The 20,507-nt window shown below is 42.4% G+C and overlaps 1 protein-coding gene across 2 annotated transcripts in view; it reads left to right on the forward strand.

Moving 5' to 3' along the window:
• CNTNAP5 (contactin associated protein like 5) overlaps positions 1 to 20,507 on the forward strand; it is a 789,622-nt gene that overhangs the window by 521,181 nt on the left and 247,934 nt on the right. For both annotated transcript variants that reach the window (XM_029934734.1, XM_029934735.1), the window contains one exon: positions 3,732 to 3,851. In XM_029934734.1, the coding sequence (XP_029790594.1) occupies positions 3,732 to 3,851 (120 nt within the window). The remainder of the gene's footprint in view (positions 1 to 3,731; positions 3,852 to 20,507) is intronic.

A 20,507-nucleotide genomic window follows, 5' to 3' on the forward strand; every position in this document is an offset into this window, starting at 1 on the left:
GCTTTGCCTCCAGGTATCTCCTCATCATTGAACCAAAGTTTAAGGAGAAAGTATATTAGAAATGGTAGGCTAACTACAGTAGTAAAACAGTCCCCAAATCTCAATGCCTTCGTAAAATAAAAGGTTTTTTTTTAATACTCCCATAACATAGCCATGTGATCCTGTTTCATGAAGTCAAACATGTATATAGTCCACTTCTATAGCTCCATTTCCTTTTAGGTCCTTGGGATGCTTTATTTGGATTTTGTTTCACTAGGTAATCTGCTTTGATCAAAGGTGCATCAGCAAACATGAAATCAGAGACCTGACAGTCGCTTGCCAGCTTGGTGATCTTGGAGCCTTTACCCTGTGAAATTTGTGTGTGAGAGTACGAGAGATTGCACAGGGAGAACCCAAGCACCCCAGAAAGCCCTGCTGACCCAGATGCTAAGTGCAGATGCCTGGGCAGCCCTCCCAGGCATTCTGAGCCTGGCCAGGAACTTTCCAGATTAGCCCTGAGCTGTAGAATCGTGGAATGATCATCATTTTAAGTCAATTTTGGAGTAGTTTGTTATGTGTCAATGGATAACTGATATACTGAGAATATTGATGAAACAAGGTTAGCCAAGTGTAATAACGGATGATATTAGGTTCGTTTTATTACTCTGTATTCTTGACATTAATTTCAAACTTTCTGTAATGAAAAGTTACAAAGAAACTACTTAGTGTCAGTATCACTGGAAACAATTTTTAGTGAATTTGTTTAAATTTCCTTTAAATGTTTGGTAATTGCTCTTTTTCTTCTTTTATACTTGATTTTTAAAAATTATTTAAAATATTGGTATTGTTTCAAAATTTAAAAATATAAGTGTCCAGGAAGTTCTAGCTTTCGGCTCTGCCCCCATTCTCTCTTTCTCCCCTGAGGTGTCCATTTATACTAGTTGTTACATGATTATTTTGGGAGACATTTTAGATTAGATTTGTTAGCGAATTAAGAGTTACATTTGTGACAGATGCATAGACAAGTAGGCAAATGATAGAAAAAAGCAATTATTAATCTTAAAAAAAACTACATTTGTTTCAGAAAAGGAGAATTAATTACATTATAAGATTTGCTGTATGTATGTTGTCATGTCATTGTAAACAGTATCTATCTATCTATCTCAAATTACAATACAACTGTATTGGAAGTTTGGGGGATGGAAAGTTATTTGGATATGAGATGTGCAGAAAAAGTCTAATTCTTTTCTTTTATATTGGTAAGAGAATAAGTAGCCTGTAAAAATGAAAAAAAAATCAAGCAGCAGCAATTTAAACGTGCTATTTAGAGATAAAAATAGTCAATATCAAAATAATGAAATAAGAATTAAAAGTCATCATCTCTGGGGGCGTCTGAGTGGCTCAGTCTATTAAGCTTCTGACTTTGGTTCAGGTCATGATCTCGCAGTTTGTAGGTTGGAGCCTGCTTCAGATTCTGTGTCTCTTTCTCTCTCTGCCCCTCCCCACTCGTGCTCTGTTTCTGTTTCTCAAAAATAGATAAACATTTTAAAAAATTTTTAAGTCATCATCTCTGCACAGAAGGGAAGCAGGACGTGTTGGTTTGCCCAACAAGCCTTGTGATTCTCTTATGAGTATGTCTTTGAATCCTCACTAGTTGTATGAGGTAGGCTCTTTCTTATACCTGTAGCCCCATGAGAAAATTAATGCTTTGGCAGTTTATTAGTCATCGATTGCTGTGTAATGAATTATAACAAAATTTGGCAACTGGAAACATTATAACCTCATAGTTTCCCTGGGTAACTTAGCTGGGCGTTTCTCACTCTGTCTCTCACGGGGCTCAATTAAGATGTCAGACAGCGCTGTGGTCATTTGGTGTTTGACTGTGAAGATCTGTTTCAGGGCTTCCTCACATGGCTGCCCAGAAGCCTTCAGGCTCACTCGGATGGTCCTCTTCCCAGGGTGGGTGTGGGACACAGCGGTTGACTTCTCTGACAGCGAGTGATCCAGGAACACCCAAGATGGAGGCCACTGCCTTTTTAAAATCTAGTCTTAAAACTGACATCTGCCACCTCTGTCATATTCTATTAGAGGCACATCCGTAAGTCCAGCCCACACTCAAGGGGAGGGCTTGGAGTCAGGAACGAGGCATGAATACTAAAGGTGGATAAGACGAGTTATCTTTGAGGCTGCCTATACGGGAAAAGTGGTTTCTCCCAGTAAGTGGTTAGTGTCAGTAAGTAGGTCAGTGTAAGTGGTAGCCTTGTGATGCAGAAGCACCCAATCTAATTCCAGAGCTCATGTTCCTAGCTATAATGAACCCCCATATGTTGCCTGAATGGTATTTACCTTGAATGGGGAAGTTGTACTTCCTTTGATAGCACGGCCATCTTAGATGTGTGGGCATGGTCAGGAAGGATAACACACCTAAGAGCTGACTTGCATATGTGTGCCACACACCCTGGTGTGTTAGGTTTGGGTGAACCCAAATAAGCTATATGTTATGTTCAGTCTGTAGGATGCAAACTAGACTCTCCCACTTCCCTCTGCTTCGGAAAGTGTGCGTGACTGCAAGAGAGATGTGTATGAGTACAAGGATAACCTTGAATTCACTCTAATTTATATAAAGTCAAACCCTCTCAAGCTTTAGAACTTTATTGGTAATGAATTATCTGAGAAACCCCTCACACTTGATCATGACAAAGTGCAGCTTCGCATTCCTGGAATGGAACATTAGTCACAGGGGCATGCCGGCTAAGGTGAGGAGTTGGCGCCATGTCTTCGAAGCTGTTGGGAGCCACTGAAGTGTTTTAAGCACGGAAGGATGACACAATTGGATATGTACCCGCTGCTCTGAGCTACACTGTCCTGTCTCAAACATCAGACGACATTCTACATTCTCATGCATGAGACAGCAGATGCCTCCTTTACACACCACCGAATTCACTCATGTTAATGTAATGAGATTTAGAAATTTCTCCAATCTGCATATTGGTCAAAGTACCCTGTCTCAAGGCACCCGTGCCTGCCCCTCTCTGTTTGCAAAAACACGTTTGTGGCTGCAGCCAAACTGTGAGCACTCGATGGCACAGATTGATGGCCTCATTCAGGGTCTGCGATCACGTGGCAGTCATGCTGTTGACACATAGTAGGACCTTCGTGAGTGCTTGTTCAGTCAACACGGACTAAACCTGACTGGACACCTGATCTATGCTTTAGGTCTTGTGCTGAGCTCTGGTTGTACAGAAATAAGATATGGTTATTATATTAATAAAAAGAGGTATGACTGCATATATTCATTCAGTTTTTCTTTCACTAATCAAACAGTTTTGAAGTCCTAATGTGAATGTAGCATTGTGCCAGGGGCTGGAACACAGCATGCAACAGGACCACCCTTCCAGCTTCTGTGACCTCTGGAGAAGACAGAACAGTGCATGTTGATCCTAGCTCAGTACCCCATGTGGGCACAGAAGAGGGACAGGGAGGAGGGCCACAAAGGAGTGAAGGGGAGACTTTTCAAAGGAAGTCACCTCTGAAACGTTCAGAAGAAGAAATGCTAGGGTGAATGGACGTTCAGCTCCATCAGTAACATCAGGAACACTGGTTTGTTAGGACTTGGTGGGAGGGGGGGATGGAGGCTACAGAAAGGGAAGGAATAAACACTGAAAGTCAGTATAAGTAGGAGGTACTGATCTCTCCAGAGTGATATGTAGAGTCAAACAAAGTTTCATCCTACTGTCTTTGTGTCTTTTCAGCCCTCTATGAGCAATCCTGCGAGGTATACAGGCACCAAGGGAACACAGCTGGTTTCTTCTACATCGACTCCGATGGCAGCGGGCCGCTGGGACCCCTCCAAGTGTACTGCAACATCACGGGTAAGGGGCAGAATCCCCCCTTCCGCTTAACCGAGCTACATGATGGGATGCAGCAAAGGGAAGTCCACTGTAGGGGACTTGTGTAAATGAAAATTTAAAGAACCTACTTCTGGTGTAGGGGCATGGTCTTTAAGTAAATAATAGAAATTAGCAGCTGGGTTATCTTTCATAAGCAGGGGAAGACTTACTGGTCTGGATCACATTCTGCCAAACCAAGAGTTAACTAGGAAGCATTTTCTGGACAGCCTGCTGAGGATGTTTTCTCTCTCAAAGCTCAGAAACAGAAAGAAAAGGAAAAAACACTAAACCAACAAAAACCAACACTGAAAATCAATAGAGAGCCCTGACTCAGGAAGCGGGGAAGTGTGAATCGTGTCTGGTCGCAGGGAGGGTGTGTATCCCAGATGCTCTCTGGGGTTCAGTTGTTTATCTCTGAACTGGGTTGAAGATTAGATGCAATTATGAGTATTGGAGGAATTGTCCAGACTCGTTATTCAGTAGGTGCCTAACAAGAAAAGTGAACTATTTGCATTTTCCCAGCCATCCTTTTCTCAAGTGCAGAAAGACATAGTGAGAATCAGTTATTGCATGTATTTAGAAACAGTCTATGATCACTAAGTTATTCTGCAAAGTAATTCCACAAAGCCCACACCTGATGTTCTACTTCCATAAAAATACAGCAGTGCAAGTACCGTCCCCCTCATGTCATTAATTGGCACCTACACATTGTTGTGTACATTTGTTTCAAGCACTGGCCTTTGGAAATGACAACAGAATCATGTAATAAAGCAGAAAAGTAGAGGCTATTAAGGCTCACTGAATCCTCAGGCCTCAGGCTTTCCTGCAACAAGGCAAGCAATTTCTGAGCTCTTTCTGTAGTCACAGGCTGGCCTTCGCACTGAGGATATGCAGAGAAAGAAGATATAGTCACTCTCATTTATGAGACAGGAATATCAGGGAAAATGCCGTGCATATCACAGGTAGAAATGCAAGCAAACCATTGCAAAACTGGTGATTACAGGCACTTAGCAGTTTGTTCATTTGGATACAAACAACCACAGTTTTCTGCAGAAGGTGCTATTTACACAGAATTAGATCCATTTCTTTGTATTTTCTTAATACTTACTTCATGTCTCCAACCTGCACGTATGCTAGCTGCTTCTCAACTCCCCCCATAATATAATTAGTAATTGCGGGACTGTTTTCTTTTCATCGTTATGGTAACCTAGAGTGTTAGCCTAGAGATGAAGCACTAGTTTTCCCTGTGGATCGTGGTTATTTTCTAAATGTCATTAACAAATGGACCTCCAGCAATTCCTGATGAAAATGTAGACTTTCTGGCTAGAGACATTCGAGTTCAGTCAGTGCCCATTTCCTGAGGCCCCCTACATGATTCCGATGCGAATTGTCCCTGACCCACACTTTACCAAAAATAATAGAGGAATGAGAAAAAGGAGAGATCATGTGTGATCACACAGCTCCTGCCAACTCTGGGAGCTCAACTGAGAGTTTACAAATACCCTCTCTTTGACTTCTCACAGTAAAACCTGAGTAGATATTTTTATCTCTATCTTACATAGAGGGAGAGAGAATATGAGAACTTCATGACTTGCTCGAGGTCATAAATCCTGGAACTAATAGTCAAGGCTCAGGAAGCCAACAAAACCTTCTGGTGCAGTAATAATTTATATCACTAAAACATTAATTGGATACTTGGTATTGCTTATGTTTTGCCTTAAACAGGGATTCAATTTTTGTTATAAAGTAAATCAATATTAATTATAGAAAATTTAAGAAGAAAAGCAAAGTATGAAGAAAATGTTGAAGGGACCCCTAAACCACAATCTAGAGATTGCTATTATCACTTGATTGTTAGAATTTCCTTGGAATTTTATTTTCTGTGAATGTGTATGTGTATTTCTTCTATGAAATGTATATGGTTTTTACATATATACTTTATTTTTTCTTATTTTTTAAATTTAGTTTTTAATTGACATCCACGTTAATTAGCATATAGTACAACAATGATTTCAGGAGTAGACTCCTTATTACCCCTCACCCATTTAGGCCATCCCCCCCTCCCACAACCCCTCCAGGAACCCTCTGTTTGTTCTCTATGTTTAAGAGTCTCTTATGTTTTGTCCTCCTCCCTGTTTTTATACTTTTTAATATATATTTTGAAATCAAGCATTGACTTTCCTTTGTCTCATTAAAATATATTTTGAAAATAAAATATAGACATTAAATGTAGCTTTAAATTTTTTAACTCTTCCAACTAATGCAAGTTCAGGGACACAGAGGGTGTCATTGATTCCTAGGCCTTATTTACATGGAGCTCCCTGCCTCTTGTTTAAAAAATAAATATAATAATGATCATGTACATGTTTTTCTATTTATATGTGTTTAATGTTCTTAACTACAAGTGGTTTGCAACACCAGGAAAAGTATGACATAGGGGTCCAGTGAAGACAGGGAAGGGGAAGGGAGACAGAATGGGCAGCTAGAGCAGAGGGAACTGAAGAGGGGTGGGGTAGGGTGGAGGGGAGACTCATTCTGCTAAGGCTCCAGTTTCTGAAAACAAAAAGGCACTGTTCTCTGCACTTTTCCACAGCGTTACTGGGGTAACCCAGAGAGTGTAGACAACACCGGAAGGCAGGGAACCTGCGCCAGTCAGCTGAGTGTCCCTGGCCTAGTTGCACATAAATAAGGTCTGGGATCCTAAAATAAGGATCTGGGGCCAGGTGGTCTCACAGGCCTTCCTCATTTAGAATTCCCTGAGAGATCATTTGAGGCTCAACAGAAAAGGGGACGTTTCTCCTAAGAAGTCTTCTACCAATGCTGGCAAATAGATGTCAGGAAAGTGAAGAGGGACAGATTTTAGTCATGGAAATCAGGGAATTTGAATCCCAAATGTGTCTCTCATTACCATGTACCCCGGGCAAGGGAGGGCTTTAGCTCCCCATTGCTACAGGCCAGGTGGCCCCTTCCCCCTTCCGGAACATTAAGTCTGTGCACCTCACCTAGGACAGGGAGGTCCTGGGGAGATGAGCTCCTAGGTGCTCACAAAGTAACTGCCCCGTTCACTGGATGGCAGCATGATCTCTGCACAGGGACCATATGCCAGTGTATAGGAGTAACCTGAGGGGGTGATTACACCTATTTATAAAGTGGACTGACTCTGAACCTGTGCACGTTTTTACAGTGTGCCTGCCAGACCTCACACTGTGTCCCAGGCCAGTTCACTGCCGAGCTGCTGGGTAGGAGAGAAGGCAGGCCCACTGTTTGGATGGAATGTGGAGTGAAATGATGGATGTGGAAGATAAAGAGGAAGGTTCTGCAGGGATGCACATTTGGGCTCCTTCTCACATCTCTGTATACAATGTATAGTTCTGTTCAGCTCAAGGTACATTTGTACATTTCCAGCACTGTGCCGACTGCTAAGGATACTAAATAGTGCTGTGATGGATTCTCTAGGCTGCTATAACAAATTGAGTGGCTTAAAAATACCCAGAAGTATATGTGTCACAATTCTAGAGGCTAGAAGTCCAAATTCAAGGTGCCACAGGGCCAACTACTTCTGAAACCTGTAGCAAAGAATCCTCCCTTGGCCTTCCTTTGGCTCTTCTGGCTTCTGCTGGTTGGCCTAACCTTTGAGCATTCCTAGGCTTAGTGACAACCTTCAGTGACTGCCTGCCTGGGATTGTCACCCTACTTCCGTTTGACATAGTCACAGGTAACCTCCTCTCATGTATCCTCTTGTAAATAGGATACCAGTCATACTGGATTAGAACCCACCCTAATGGAGTGTGACCTCTTCTTACATTGATTACATTTGCAAAGAACCTATTTCCAACTGAGGTTGTGCTCACTGGTGCCAAGGCTTAGAGTTCCAATGTATCTTTTAGGAGGACAGAATTCTATCCCTCATGATATCATTTCAGTCTCCTTCACAGGTTAATCATGGAGCAAACACAGTGGAAATTATAATATAAGGATAATGACAGGATGAGTATCATGTTCTATGAACCCACAGGAGGGACACCTAAACCAGCCTCATGTGGAGTAAAGGGGTTTTAGGCAGGCAATGAATGTTTCCGAGACGCCAGAAGAGGCGAAAGAGGGCATTTCCATGAAGAGCAAATGAATGTCAGGAACAAAGTTTACGGGTCTCTTGAGCCTGCTTATTTGTGGGGGCCACAAAACTCACCAAGATGAGTCACAAGTTTAGAACACTGAAAAACTAATCAAATTGGATGAATAGAAAAGGATCAATTTTACTTGAGTAGGGATAAGTAAAAGCTATTGAAGGTCCTTAATCTCAACTATAGTTTCCCAGCAAGGAAAGCTACTGCACCAGTTCTGGGGAAAAGAAGGAATACTTTATCATAGACCATAATTGAGCATGCCAGACTAGTTAAATGTCTCTGAATGAAAGATGAACTATTTCTGAACGCCATCCACAGGGTGCCACCCTCATACCATATGTAGACTTTAGCTTGTGCCTTTATCTTGAGGACAGTGGATCTCTCAGAGGGCTTGCTCAGTTAGGGACTGTTTACAAAGGTGCGAGCTTACAAAAGGAAATCATGGGAAGGGAACCACAGAACAGAGCTAGTAACAGAGGGGCTGTTCCCACTTAGGCCCACAGAGGCAAATGAAGGGACAGTTGCCAAAGTATGAAGGGGAGAAGCATGTGGAGAGGTTTTGCCTTGAAAGAACTATGACCACCTGTGTGGGAACAGCCAGCAAAGGGCTCAGGGAATGACCTCCATCTCCCCTTGGTCTTTCCAGTCTCTTTCCCATGTCTCCACTGAGAACCCAGCTAGAATTCAGAAGCAAGAATGCTTGCTGCTGTCATGTTTTTCTGCAGCCTTCCTGGGCACAGAGAAGGCAGCAGAAGGGAGCGTGCATTGGTAGGGCAAATAGAAAATATCCATGTTAGCCTGTTTAAATAACTGTACAAAGAAGTGTTGAGAAACAAATGATTAGAATTTAGCAAGGATCAAGGATGGTGGTGAGGCAGGGGCTATCAGTGAAATCCACAAAACATGCAAATACATAAGGCATGGATTTGGTCAATAGATTTCAACCTGAAGCAGGTAGGACCTCCCTTCATGGGCCAATGGAAGTGAGGTTAAGATGAATGCAGGAAATGCACACTAACAAGAGACAGAGAGAAGTAATGGACTAAAAGTTGCTAAGTCACTCAGTTGGTGAATTACTGAGGGACATGTAGACCACTTAGAGAAATCATGGCATACTAAAATGTAATGGTTGGTTGAAAGGTACACCTGGGCCCTGGGCCACTATCTACCTGGTCATAAAAAATTCCTGGCCTGGATGTGAATAATATTAGCCAATGCTGTGAAGTTTTTGGTCATCCTTGCCTGTGTCAGTCTGATTGGGCAAGTACGGAGGAAGACATTTAACACAGCAAGTAATCTAGGTGGACTCCGCATTAGTTTACTGGATGCAAATGCATGTAAAGTGGGCTTGCAGGGCGGGTTAGCTGCCATCAGGATGTGAGCAAGTTCTCGGCACTGGGATCAATACAAAGGAGAAGATAGGAATGAAGAAAGAGCCAGGCACAGAAAGCAGTTGAAATCAGTGACCATCTGGGGAATCTGCAAGAACTTGGGGTTGGAAGGTAGGAGAATGAGACTTCTCAGGTGTTTCCTGCTTCCCTTGGTCCAGTGGTTAGCTTTATGTTTCAACCTGGCTGGACCGTGGTACCCAGATATTTGGTCAAGAAATATCATTAACATTTCTGTGAGCATATTTTTTAGATGAGTTTAAGACTTAAATCAGGGAGCTGTGAGTAAAGCAGATTACCCTCCAAAATGTGGAGGGGCCTCATCTGATTAGTTCACAGCCTAAGTATAATAGAAACGGACCTCCAACAAACAAAGAAAAACTCTGCCAGCAGGTGGCTGTCAGACTCCAACTGCAACTCTTTGCTGGATCTCCAGCCTTCTGGTTTACCCTGCAGACATTGAACTTACAAAGAAAGCCTCCATGATCTTGTGAGGCAATGCCTTAAAATTCATGGATCAATCAATCAATAGATAGATGATATACGCATTGGCTCTGTTACTCTGGACAACTGGACTTGAGGTACCTGTGGTTGGGTGCTCCTACACTATGCTCTTATCTCATTTCTTCATACTTCTATCATGACGCCAATCATGTAGGATCATGACTGCCAGCATTTCTATGTGTGTTCCCATGGATCTATATGAGCCCCTTGATGGAAAACTAGGGACAGCGTATGATGAATTCTGGATTTACTTTGTGTATCATCCAATGAGTTCAGATTAAATGGAACTTTGAGAAATTCCAGCCAAATTAAACATTATTTTCTACATTTTCCCTTTGTGTCTTCCCAGTCCCCCTAATTTATCTTAGATTAAGGTCCTGTCCCATTAAATCAACAGCAGTCTGGAATTGTGGATACTAACTCAATGTCTGATTTAAGCGGGCTTGGCTCATTTCTCCCATGTGGAACATCTTCTGCAAATCCAACAGTGTCAGGGCCCAACTGTTCCCCATTGCCTCCAGTACCTCCCACTGATGACCTTCCCCAAGCCCCTTCTTATCTTCAAGCATGGGGATGGCCAATGGCAATAACAAATGTGTTGGAGTCACACTGGAATTCCAGTTCTAGTGCCAGCATATTCCAGCTTTGTGGCCTTGGACAAGTCATTTAGCATTCCTGGATCTTGGTTTCCTTATCAAGAAAATGGAGATGATAAAAATGGCTGCCTTCAAAGGTTAATATAAGAATTATAATATATGAAAACTTCCTGGTTCCAAAAAGTGGCTGGTCATGAAATAGGTAGGGTAGCCAAATACCCTGGTGTCCTGCCCTCATTCTCTCAAACTGCAGTCCTAGTATAGATGATATCTATATACTCATGCAAGCTGTAAAAGATCACTACATACCCTTGCCAGTGATAAAGTCTGTGTTCCTTCTGCAGGTGCCATGAGATTTCAGAGACTCTGGTAGCCTGGAGGAGGCATTTATGAAAGAAAGCTTCTAGTATTGGTAAAGCAGAATTAGAAAAGCGAGGCATTCCAATAAGATTTTCTTTAGAACTTGACATTTAAACTCAATCTATGTTGCTTCCGTTTTGTCATGTTTAATGTTAACAGGACATCTTGTCAACATGTTAAAAGATGTTTCCCAGCCACACACAGTGTGTTTTTCCTTTGTACAATACAATTGTATATGGATATGCAAAATCGTTTGTTTAAAACCACCAACAGAAACACACTGATTTTCTCTCTTGATGGATACAATGCCAATTTCTAGATTTCTAGATCTAGACCTGTACAGCAATCATCAGCCATTGCAAGGAATTTACAAGGAATGTTTAGGTAAATCTCTAAAGCAAAACTTGTTTTTCATTCTCAAAAAGCTTATAATCCATTTGCAAACCACTTTACAAGTCTCCATATCTTATAACTCTCATTATTATGATGCTCTGTTTCTCCCTTCTTTGGCAGCAGGATGTGTTTTCATTAAAACTCATCAAAGCATGCATAATGGAGTAGGTAGAGAAGCTGCAATTGAGGTCTCCCTAATATTCCTGTACATAATTGTGCAGTGTGATTGCAGGTAATAGATTATCATCCAGACTATTGACAAAAAGAAAGAAATGCATCCATTCAGTTAGGTCTGACAGTTCTCTACCTTGCTTTTGCGTTAGAGCCATGTCGGCAAGTTCACAGTTTGTGTACGGGCTGTACAAGGGTCGATAAGTGTATAGGAAATTAGGAAATAAGAGGAACCCATGACATTGTGTAGAACCAACTTATGGCACATTTATCTCTCCCTGAGTTTCTAAGTACATTGTTAATTTCTGGCAGCTGTATTTTACACAAAAGAGAGGTAGAATTTAGTCATTGGTGTCCTGTGCATCTGTAATAAAGTTCTGTTCTCAGACCGCCTGTGGCATCCCCCTTCCGGCCTTTACCCCAAACACTCGAGTCCACACACACACACACACACACACACACCTCACAAAAAGGAAGTATTAACATGTCTGCCAAAGTTGTCTACAACCACTGAGGCTCAAGTAATCAAACTTATCTTTCACCACGAGCAGAAGTACAGTTGCCAAAATATTGTCATTCGATTACAAACTGCATACACTTCTGCTATACATCTGCTGGCTACTGGGCTAGCACAAAAGGCATCACTGTGAAATAACTGGAATTGTTTTTACTTTGCAAATATGTTAGTGAGGTAGCAAGTTATAGAAACAAGATTCCAATTAGAGCCAGCAGACCTAAAGCTGTTCCTGTCAGGGGTGCTGTGTGTCTTACCAGAGGGTCCTAAGGCCTGGGAGGTACACTTTGCTCTGTGACTTTGAATCACTATGCATTGGCTGTCTGCTCCGGGCCAGGCACTGAAGATATAGAAATAATTAAGATATAGTCTCCCAGGGGCTCGTGGGTGGCTCTTGATTTCAGCTCAGGTCATGATCTCACGGTTTTTGAGATCACTCCCCATGTCAGGGTCTGCTCTGACAGAGTGGAGCCTGTTTTGGATTCTGTCTCTCCTCTCTCTGCTCTTCCCCTGTTCGCTCTCTCTCTCTCTTTCTTTCTCTGTCTCTCAAAATATATAAATAAGATTTTAAGGAGAATGATGCGGTCCCTCAAGTCTTCAGAGTTTATAATCTCATGTCCTTGTCATAAGACACACACACACACACACACACACACACACACACACACACACACACGGTGCATGGTGGCTCAGTCTGTTAAGTATCTGCCTCTTGATTTCAGCTCAGGTCATGATGTCACGTAGCCTGCCGTTGATTCTGTTTCTCTTTTTCTCTTTGCCTCTCTCTCTCTCTCTCTCTCTCTCTCTCTCTCTCTCTCTCAAAAAAAAAAAATAAATAAAACCACCCAAGTCTTTAGCTTTGCCCAGTCTGATTCATAATTCACAAAACAGCTCAAGCAATCTGTTGAAAGCCCAGGTCTGACTGTGCCTCCCCATCCCCTGTCCCCTTCTACCTGTGCAAATTCCAAGCTCCTTATTCATGGCCGCCAATTTTGAAGGGCATGACTGTGAGGGTGTGTGAGTTCATATGCATTAATTAAAAGTCTTACAACATTTCCTGGTGCTTCTTAGATCCTTCAGATTATTATAATTAATATCTATTATACTTACTGTCTTGGGACCATGAGCAAGGCCCTCCGTCTTTGTATCTCACTTCCTCTCTCTGAATATGAAGGGTGATGATAATATCTTTCTGTGATTGGTATGTACTCCATTAAATGAATTAACATTTAGAGAATGTCGGAGAGTGACTGCCACCGAGCAGATGGTGGAGGAGACATAGGTCTTTCTCCTTCTCTTCCTTCCCCTTTCCCTTGAAATGTGTCTGCTGTCTCTCTAGGTAGGTGACTCAGCTCATCCCTGGGAGGGGCCCATGAGCTGCGTTGCGTCTCTGTCCCCAGGTAGCAGAAGTACCATCTCCTGCTCGAGGCTCACTCATGGGTGACACGTGTGCTGTGGCTCACTAGCAGTTTAATCAGTTGGAATAATACTTGTATTGTTGCTTATATTTCAGAGGGAAATTTTGCTTTCAATAAATTAAGTGTTTTCCGAAGGACTGTTTTAAGCTGAAAAAAATGGCAGTTCAACAGTTTACTGGAAGGAAACTGGTCTTAAGTGTCTCTCTCCCTGTTTGATATCTTACGCTGTCTGCCAAGGTGTGGTGACCTCAGAGGGCTTCCAGAAGGCTCGTCTCTTATGCGGAACTAGGGAGCAGTCCTGCTTGTGTCAAAGGCGTGAGGTTTAAAGTGGTCTCTCTCCCGTGGCAGACGGCATAATCTTCTGCTAAATTGGGCCATTAAATAAAACTACTAAGTCATAAAGCTGTAGCATTACCCTGAAATTAAAGCATTGTCACCTTTGAATTGCCAAGAATTTTAACAAGCACTTAGAGAAATTCCTTTCACACACCCATTTAGCACGGCCAGTTGACTCCAACCACCTGGAGGAGAACAGAAGGTTTAGGACAAAGGATGTGGAGGGAGGGGATTGCAATGTGATTCTCATTCATTTATTTGCTTATTCATTCATTCAAACACCTTCTCTTACAAACTCACATACTAGTTTCTTGATTTTTTTTATAGTGAGAGAGAAGAAGACAGCACCAGCAGGGGAGAGGGCAGAGGGAAAGAGAGAGAATCCCAAGCAGGCTCCACACTGACAGTGTCGAGCCTGATGCAGGGCTCGATCCCACAAACCCCATGAGCTCATGAGATGAGCTATAATCAAGAGTTGGATGTTCAACCAACTGAGCCTCCTAGGTGTCCCAGAAATAGCATTTTTAACAAGTACCTGCAGAAATCAGACTTTGGAAAATATCTTTACAAGGGCATTAGCATAGTGCTTTACTCTTAACAGGTCCCCTTCCTTATGCATCCTCCATTTCTAAGAGGGGCTTGGTCAGCCACTGAAAGAGTAGTTCTTCTTAAGATCTGAACACAGAGCCTATCCTGACACCTTCCTTGTAGGCCTTTCACAGCACATTTTATTGCAGAAACCTGGTGAGTCTTTCCCTTTAGTGCTGTGAGGATCAGGGCACGGACCGTCAACCAGTGTTTACTGAGGCTGCTTGTGCTTAGTGCTGTACAGTCTACTGTAAACCACTATCGTCAGTGTCCAAGGATTTCATATATTTAACTTCGAGCTCTTAGAGCGCTTTTATCTAGGCCTTGCTGTTTAAGTCGTGCACTTATCTTGTAGATACTTGACAGCTATGGACTTCCAGGCACATTAACTTCTATGAGACTCAATTTCTCCATCTGTATAATAGGGATGACCAGTTACTCTTACCTCAATGTGCTGATGTGTACCTTACACAAAAGTAAATGAGCGATGTGCTAATAGACTCAATACAATCTGTGGCAGTCTCTATGAGCTTCTAAAATAGAAGTCATTATCAGGACTAGATGCCAAAGGAAATCAGAGACAGTAACGATCAAGAAAGGCTTCCAAGGAGACATAGGGCAAACCCTTAAAAGACAGGTGTACCGGGGCCGGGCAGAGAGGGCAAAAGAGGAAACTCAATCCTGTTGAGTGCAGCAGGGTCATGGATGTGGGGATGTAATGAGCAGGTACCCAAGAGCCCTTGACCTTGTTAGAGGGCTCCTGGCTCACATGTGTATTCTGATGCAGTGCTGCCATTGGGCAGGACACTTTGCTTGTCTGGAAGAGTGAAATAACAAGTGTCAGTCAAAGGTGCCTCCCCAAAGGCTGGCCTGCTCTTGTTCACTTCTGTGCTGAGCCCAGGAATTCCAGGGAGAGATCATGAATCAAAGTCAGTCAAGACATCCCAAAGTATAAAAGAGCTAATATGTGCCAGCAGCTTGTGATTCCACGCTCTGTGAAGTAGGGGAAGCAGAGCAGCCATTTGTCTAGGAGCCTTTTTCCTCCTACTCAAGTTGCAGGAGCACCAGTCAGCCTTGTGCTGTCAGGGTGCAAGCGTTTGGATGTGTTATAGGTTTTTGCAGAAAGAGGCTGGTTAGACTGCCCTAGGGGACAGTCCCACAAGGATTTAACAGTGCCTGTTCTCAGTGTTCCATCCAGCCCTCAGGTCTCGGGTCTTGTACCCGAGTCTGTCCTTCTGGAATATCATTCCCTTACCTCCTTCTTTAGACCAGATTCTCCTCTTATTCTCTTTACGAAGCTTCTTGGCCTGTAACTATTCTCATAATTCTACCTTCACAAGGTAGACAAACCTACACACCAATTCTAGCATGATCATTTAGACCTTGGGCTTGGTTGGAATCCAAACACTGGTACTTCTTAGTTTTGTCGATTTAGGTGATGTTGTTAGGGTACTCAGCTCCCCTGTTCCTCAGTTTCCTCTTCTGTAATGAATCATAGAACCCATTTTTAAGGTGATGATGAAGTTTATATGAGATCATTGATAACCCATAAGAAACCTGGCATTATACACCTAATATATGATAATTATTATTACTTATTTTTACCACTCTATCCCCAGAAACCTTGACTCTGGTTTCTGGAGTGCAGTCATGAAAATAATAACTAATGAGTTTTATGAGCACACAGCACCTGATATGCTGAAAGCACTCATGAAAATTAATTCAACATTATTAATAAATATGTGCTTGGGAAGGGCTGTGTTACCATGTGTGAATGGCTGAGTTTCATACTCATTTTTGCCACTTGACAATTACTTGGATAATTAGTTGCCAGCCGTGTGTGTTGGTATAAGGGCACATGCACATGAATTTCCAGGGCACAGTAGAATAGCATGGAGCCCTCACTACAGGTATAGTGCTGTGCAAAGCCTTATCTTTTCCTCTCCAAAGCTTTTGTTCTAAACTGTTCAAACTTGTGAAAATGTTGGAAGAACACAGAAATGAGCACCCGCATACCTTTCACCCAACTTTTCCATACTTGCACATCTGTGCCACTTTCATCTCTGTCTCTCTCCCCTCTTCTCCCCCCTCCCTGGCTTCCCTTCCTCCTGGTATAAAATGCTTCTTGGGGCATCTGGGTGGCTCAGTCAGTTAAGCGTCTGACTCTTGATTTCAGCTCAGGTCATGATCTCAAGGTTCATGGGATTGAGCCCCACATCAGGCTCTGGCTGACAGTACTGAGCCTGCTTGGGATTCTTTCTCTTTTTTTCTCTCTCTCCCTCCACTGCTCATGCTCTCTTTCTCTCAAAATAAATAAATAAACTTAGTTCATTTTTTTGTGTGAGCTATTTGAAAGTAAATTGTAGACACACTGGTCACTGAAACCTAAAGACTTCAGCTTACATCTTTTAAAACAAAGATATTGAGGCGCCTGGGTGTCTCAGTAGGTTAAGCATCTGGCTTTGGCTCAGGTCATGATCTCATGGGTTCATGGGTTCGAGCCCGCGTCAGGCTCTGTGCTGACAGCTAGCTCAGAGCCTGGAGCCTGCTTCAGATTCTGTATCTCCCACTCTCTCTGACCCTCCCCTGCTCATGCTGTCTCTCTCTGTGTCTCAAAAATAAATATAAAAACATAAAAAATTAAAAAAATAAACGATAATGTTAAAAATAAAAATAATAAAGGTACTATCCTACATACCCACAATACTAAAACCCTACATAAGAACATAAACATTAATCCAATCAGAATTTATTCAATGCACAGTCCATCGCGTCCCTACAGTGTTACTTGTTTTTGTATTTCTCTTCAGGATTCAAGCAGTGTTCACATGTTGGATTTGATGGTCATATCCTTTTGGTCTGTTTTAAGGAGAAAGTCCCTTGCCCCCACCCATCTCTTTGTATGCCTTTCATTATATTGCCTTTTATGAAGTGTACTAGCCAGTTGTTAAGAAAAATAGTCATATATGTTTTAGGTTGTTTTGATAATTTCTTTATTGTTGGAATACTTTGTCAAGAAAACCCCTCATGGGTGATGTCTGTCTTCCTCAGTGCATCCCATCAAGAGGTACGTGATGTTATTGGGGTGATTCAGCCCCATCACCAGTGAAAATACTTCTGCCAGATCTCTGCACTGTGAAGGTGATTGATAAGCAGTGAGTTGTCTGAGGGGTTACGTGCAGACGCTGTGTGAATATCTCCTTCCTCAGCATTTCCTCCCAATCCGGGAATGACCCTGACCAACATGTTATCACACTGGAAGTTGTAAACTGTTGTTCTACTAATCCTATAATTCCTCCTGCATTTTCAGCTGTCATTCTGCTTTCTTCTCTACAGGAGAGCTTTCTTTTGTTTCCTCAGAAGAGTTTTTTATTCCTTGCCCTGCCTCCACCTCTCTTATATCACTCTAGACTCATCTAGACTCACAAATGATTTCATTTTAAAATGTCGTTATTATCATTATTTTCCTTGACGTTCAAATTTCCCCACATGTACCTAGTCATAGTCTGGCTCATTCTGCTCCTATGGTTTTGTTACCTGCTCCATTAACCTTGGAGTACTTCCTTGCTTCCTGCACCAGACGTTCCCTTGAACTTGTCCTGCCTAGACCCAGACTCAGCTGGTTTCTCAAAAGAGCATAGTTCCTTTTTGTAGCAAATGGTATTTAGAAATTAGGATCTAGGTGTTAGGTTTGCTTATTACTTCTAGTCTATTTCAGTGGACCGAACTAGGAAATGTATGTGTGTTTGTATATGTGTGTGTGTGTGTGTGTATACACATATGCACACTTGTGTTTGTAGTATGATTTCTCGTGGTTTGAGCTAATGCAAATACAGCACTGTTAGATTTTTCCTCATCATTCTTTCTTCTCCATAGATCTCCCTTCTCTCACAGTGAGAACCCGTCTCAACAACACCAATATATTTACTCATTTGTCCTACCTGACCATATACACAAAATAGTTTAAGCCACATCAGCCATGTCATGACCGATAACAAAATAAAGTGTAACATTTCCTGGATGTTAATTTTTGTTCTCAGAATATATGTTAACAAGGAGGTACAGCTAGACAGAATACTTCATTGGCAAATTATTCTAATTACTATTTCCTTATTTGTGGTTATTATTATTTTTAATGTTTATTTATTTTTCAAAGAGAGACAGAGAATGTGCAGGGAAGGAACAGAGAGAGAGGGAGACACAGGATCCCAAGTAGGCTCCAGGCTCTGAGCTGTCAGCACAGAGCCTGACGTGGGGCTTGAGCCCACGAACCGTGAGATCATGACCTGAGCCGCCGGAGTCACATGCTTAAGCAACTGAGCCACCCAGATGCCCCCATTTGCAGTTATTTTATCTGTTTAATACACAGGGAGGCTTTTTGTTTTTGCTTAATGTTGAATATTAGGTTTACCCTCTTTTTATCCTTTTGATTTAATCTTATATTTTGACTATGCAAAATATTTGCATGTTACAAAAGCTAAGTATACATATTTTATATATACTTCTATTTATATAGTTATAAAACATATAAATACATTTTTATATTTATATTCTATATAAGATGGTTGACCAAAACTGCCTTATTCTCTTCTCTCCTATTTACCCTCTTCTTACCCATCTTATCTAAGTCACCATTTATATTGGTTTATCCTTCCTGTGTGTGTTTTTATTTCTTCTTTATTCTTGCACAAAATGTATCATAGCCTTTGCACCTCGGTGCCTTGATCTTCTCACTTTACAGTGCTTCCTGGGACATATCATAGATCAGTTTAGAAAGGTCTTGTGTAGTCTTTATTATAACTGCATAGTATTTCACTGTTTATATTAACTATGTTTTATTCATTCAGACACCTTGTGATAGACATGTGAATTTTTTTTAATATGGTGCTCTTGCAACAGATATGCTGGGCTGCAGAGCAGAATTTCAAGTACATGTCTAAACATACTTTCACATCCTGTATCACTTTCCTGATGATTTCAGGAGCTGTCACTGAAGTCAGGCAAACCCGGGCAGGGTGCTGGATGTTCAGTTCTGCGGTGAGCGAATGCCCACTGTGGGTCAGGTGTTCGGCATACAACAACTCTCACGGCAGTCTTTTGCCTCATGGAACTTACAGCATAGCATGGCGATTTGAGTGAACAGGTTTTTAAAGCGGTTGTGGAGCAAGACCAGAGCAGGTTGCTGGTGGGGTTGGAACAAGCCTCCTACCGGAGAAATTGCCAGCACTCTGGCAAAGTCATTTATACTGTGATGAGCTCTGGAGCAGAGAGGTTGGCTGAAAGAAAGACAGATCGTTCCACACGCCCTTACTTTCTGTCAATCACCTCTAGAACCAGAATCTAAAATCTGCAACAGCGGAGTAAGTAGATAGTCCAAGGTTTACAGAAGCTTTGTCTTCCTTTGTGACCTTGTGAAAGGAGCTGTGAATACTGACCTTGAATATCCCATCTCGGGACTAGGACTATGGGAAGTCTTTGCAGTCAGGAATCTCTTTTTGGGGTTCCTAAGTGCAATCTTGGCTACTTTTGTGGTTCTTTATATTTGTTTGTTTGCTTGGTTGGTTGTGAGAGTGCATACAGGGAGAGGGACAGAGGGGGAGAGAGAGAATGTTAAGCAGCCTCCATGCTCAGAGTGGACCCTGACATGAGGCCTGATCCCATAACCCTGGAATCTTGACTTGAGCCAAAGTCGAGTGGGACACTCAATGCACCGAGCCACCCCAAGACCCCAACATTAGCCCTTCCTTAAAAAGGGATGGACACTCCTCCTCATCGTGTCCCTGTGTCCCAGATACTGGGCTCTGCTGTCTCAGTGTTTGTCTCACTGAACCCACAGAATCAAGTGGGAGATAGATCACTTTTCGCTTGTATTTTGAGAACACAGCAGTGAAGAAAGGTGAAAGAGAAAGCCTGGCATCATTCAGCTAGTAAGTGACAGATGTAGGAATCGGATTTAGATCTATGTGAGTGCCAGAGTTTTCCTCAGAATGCACCAAAACAGTACCTGCTACAAAGGTAGTCCTAGAGATTTCAAAAATAATACCAACAGCAACCACAGCCTGCCCACCAGCCCCACCAGGTGATTTCCACATGGAGGCTCCTTTCTCCTGTCCCCTGCCCAGAGGGCAGGCACAGTGGGCAGGCACAGTGGGCTCCTCCGCACCCACCCCTCCTGCTCCACACTGCCAGACTTTCAGCTCCCATGGGAACTTTGTCCCCGGACCCAGCTGTGCATGCCTCGGC

The sequence above is a fragment of the Suricata suricatta genome, chromosome 3 (genome assembly GCF_006229205.1).
Source record: "Suricata suricatta isolate VVHF042 chromosome 3, meerkat_22Aug2017_6uvM2_HiC, whole genome shotgun sequence".
In the NCBI taxonomy this organism is placed as follows: domain Eukaryota; kingdom Metazoa; phylum Chordata; class Mammalia; order Carnivora; family Herpestidae; genus Suricata; species Suricata suricatta.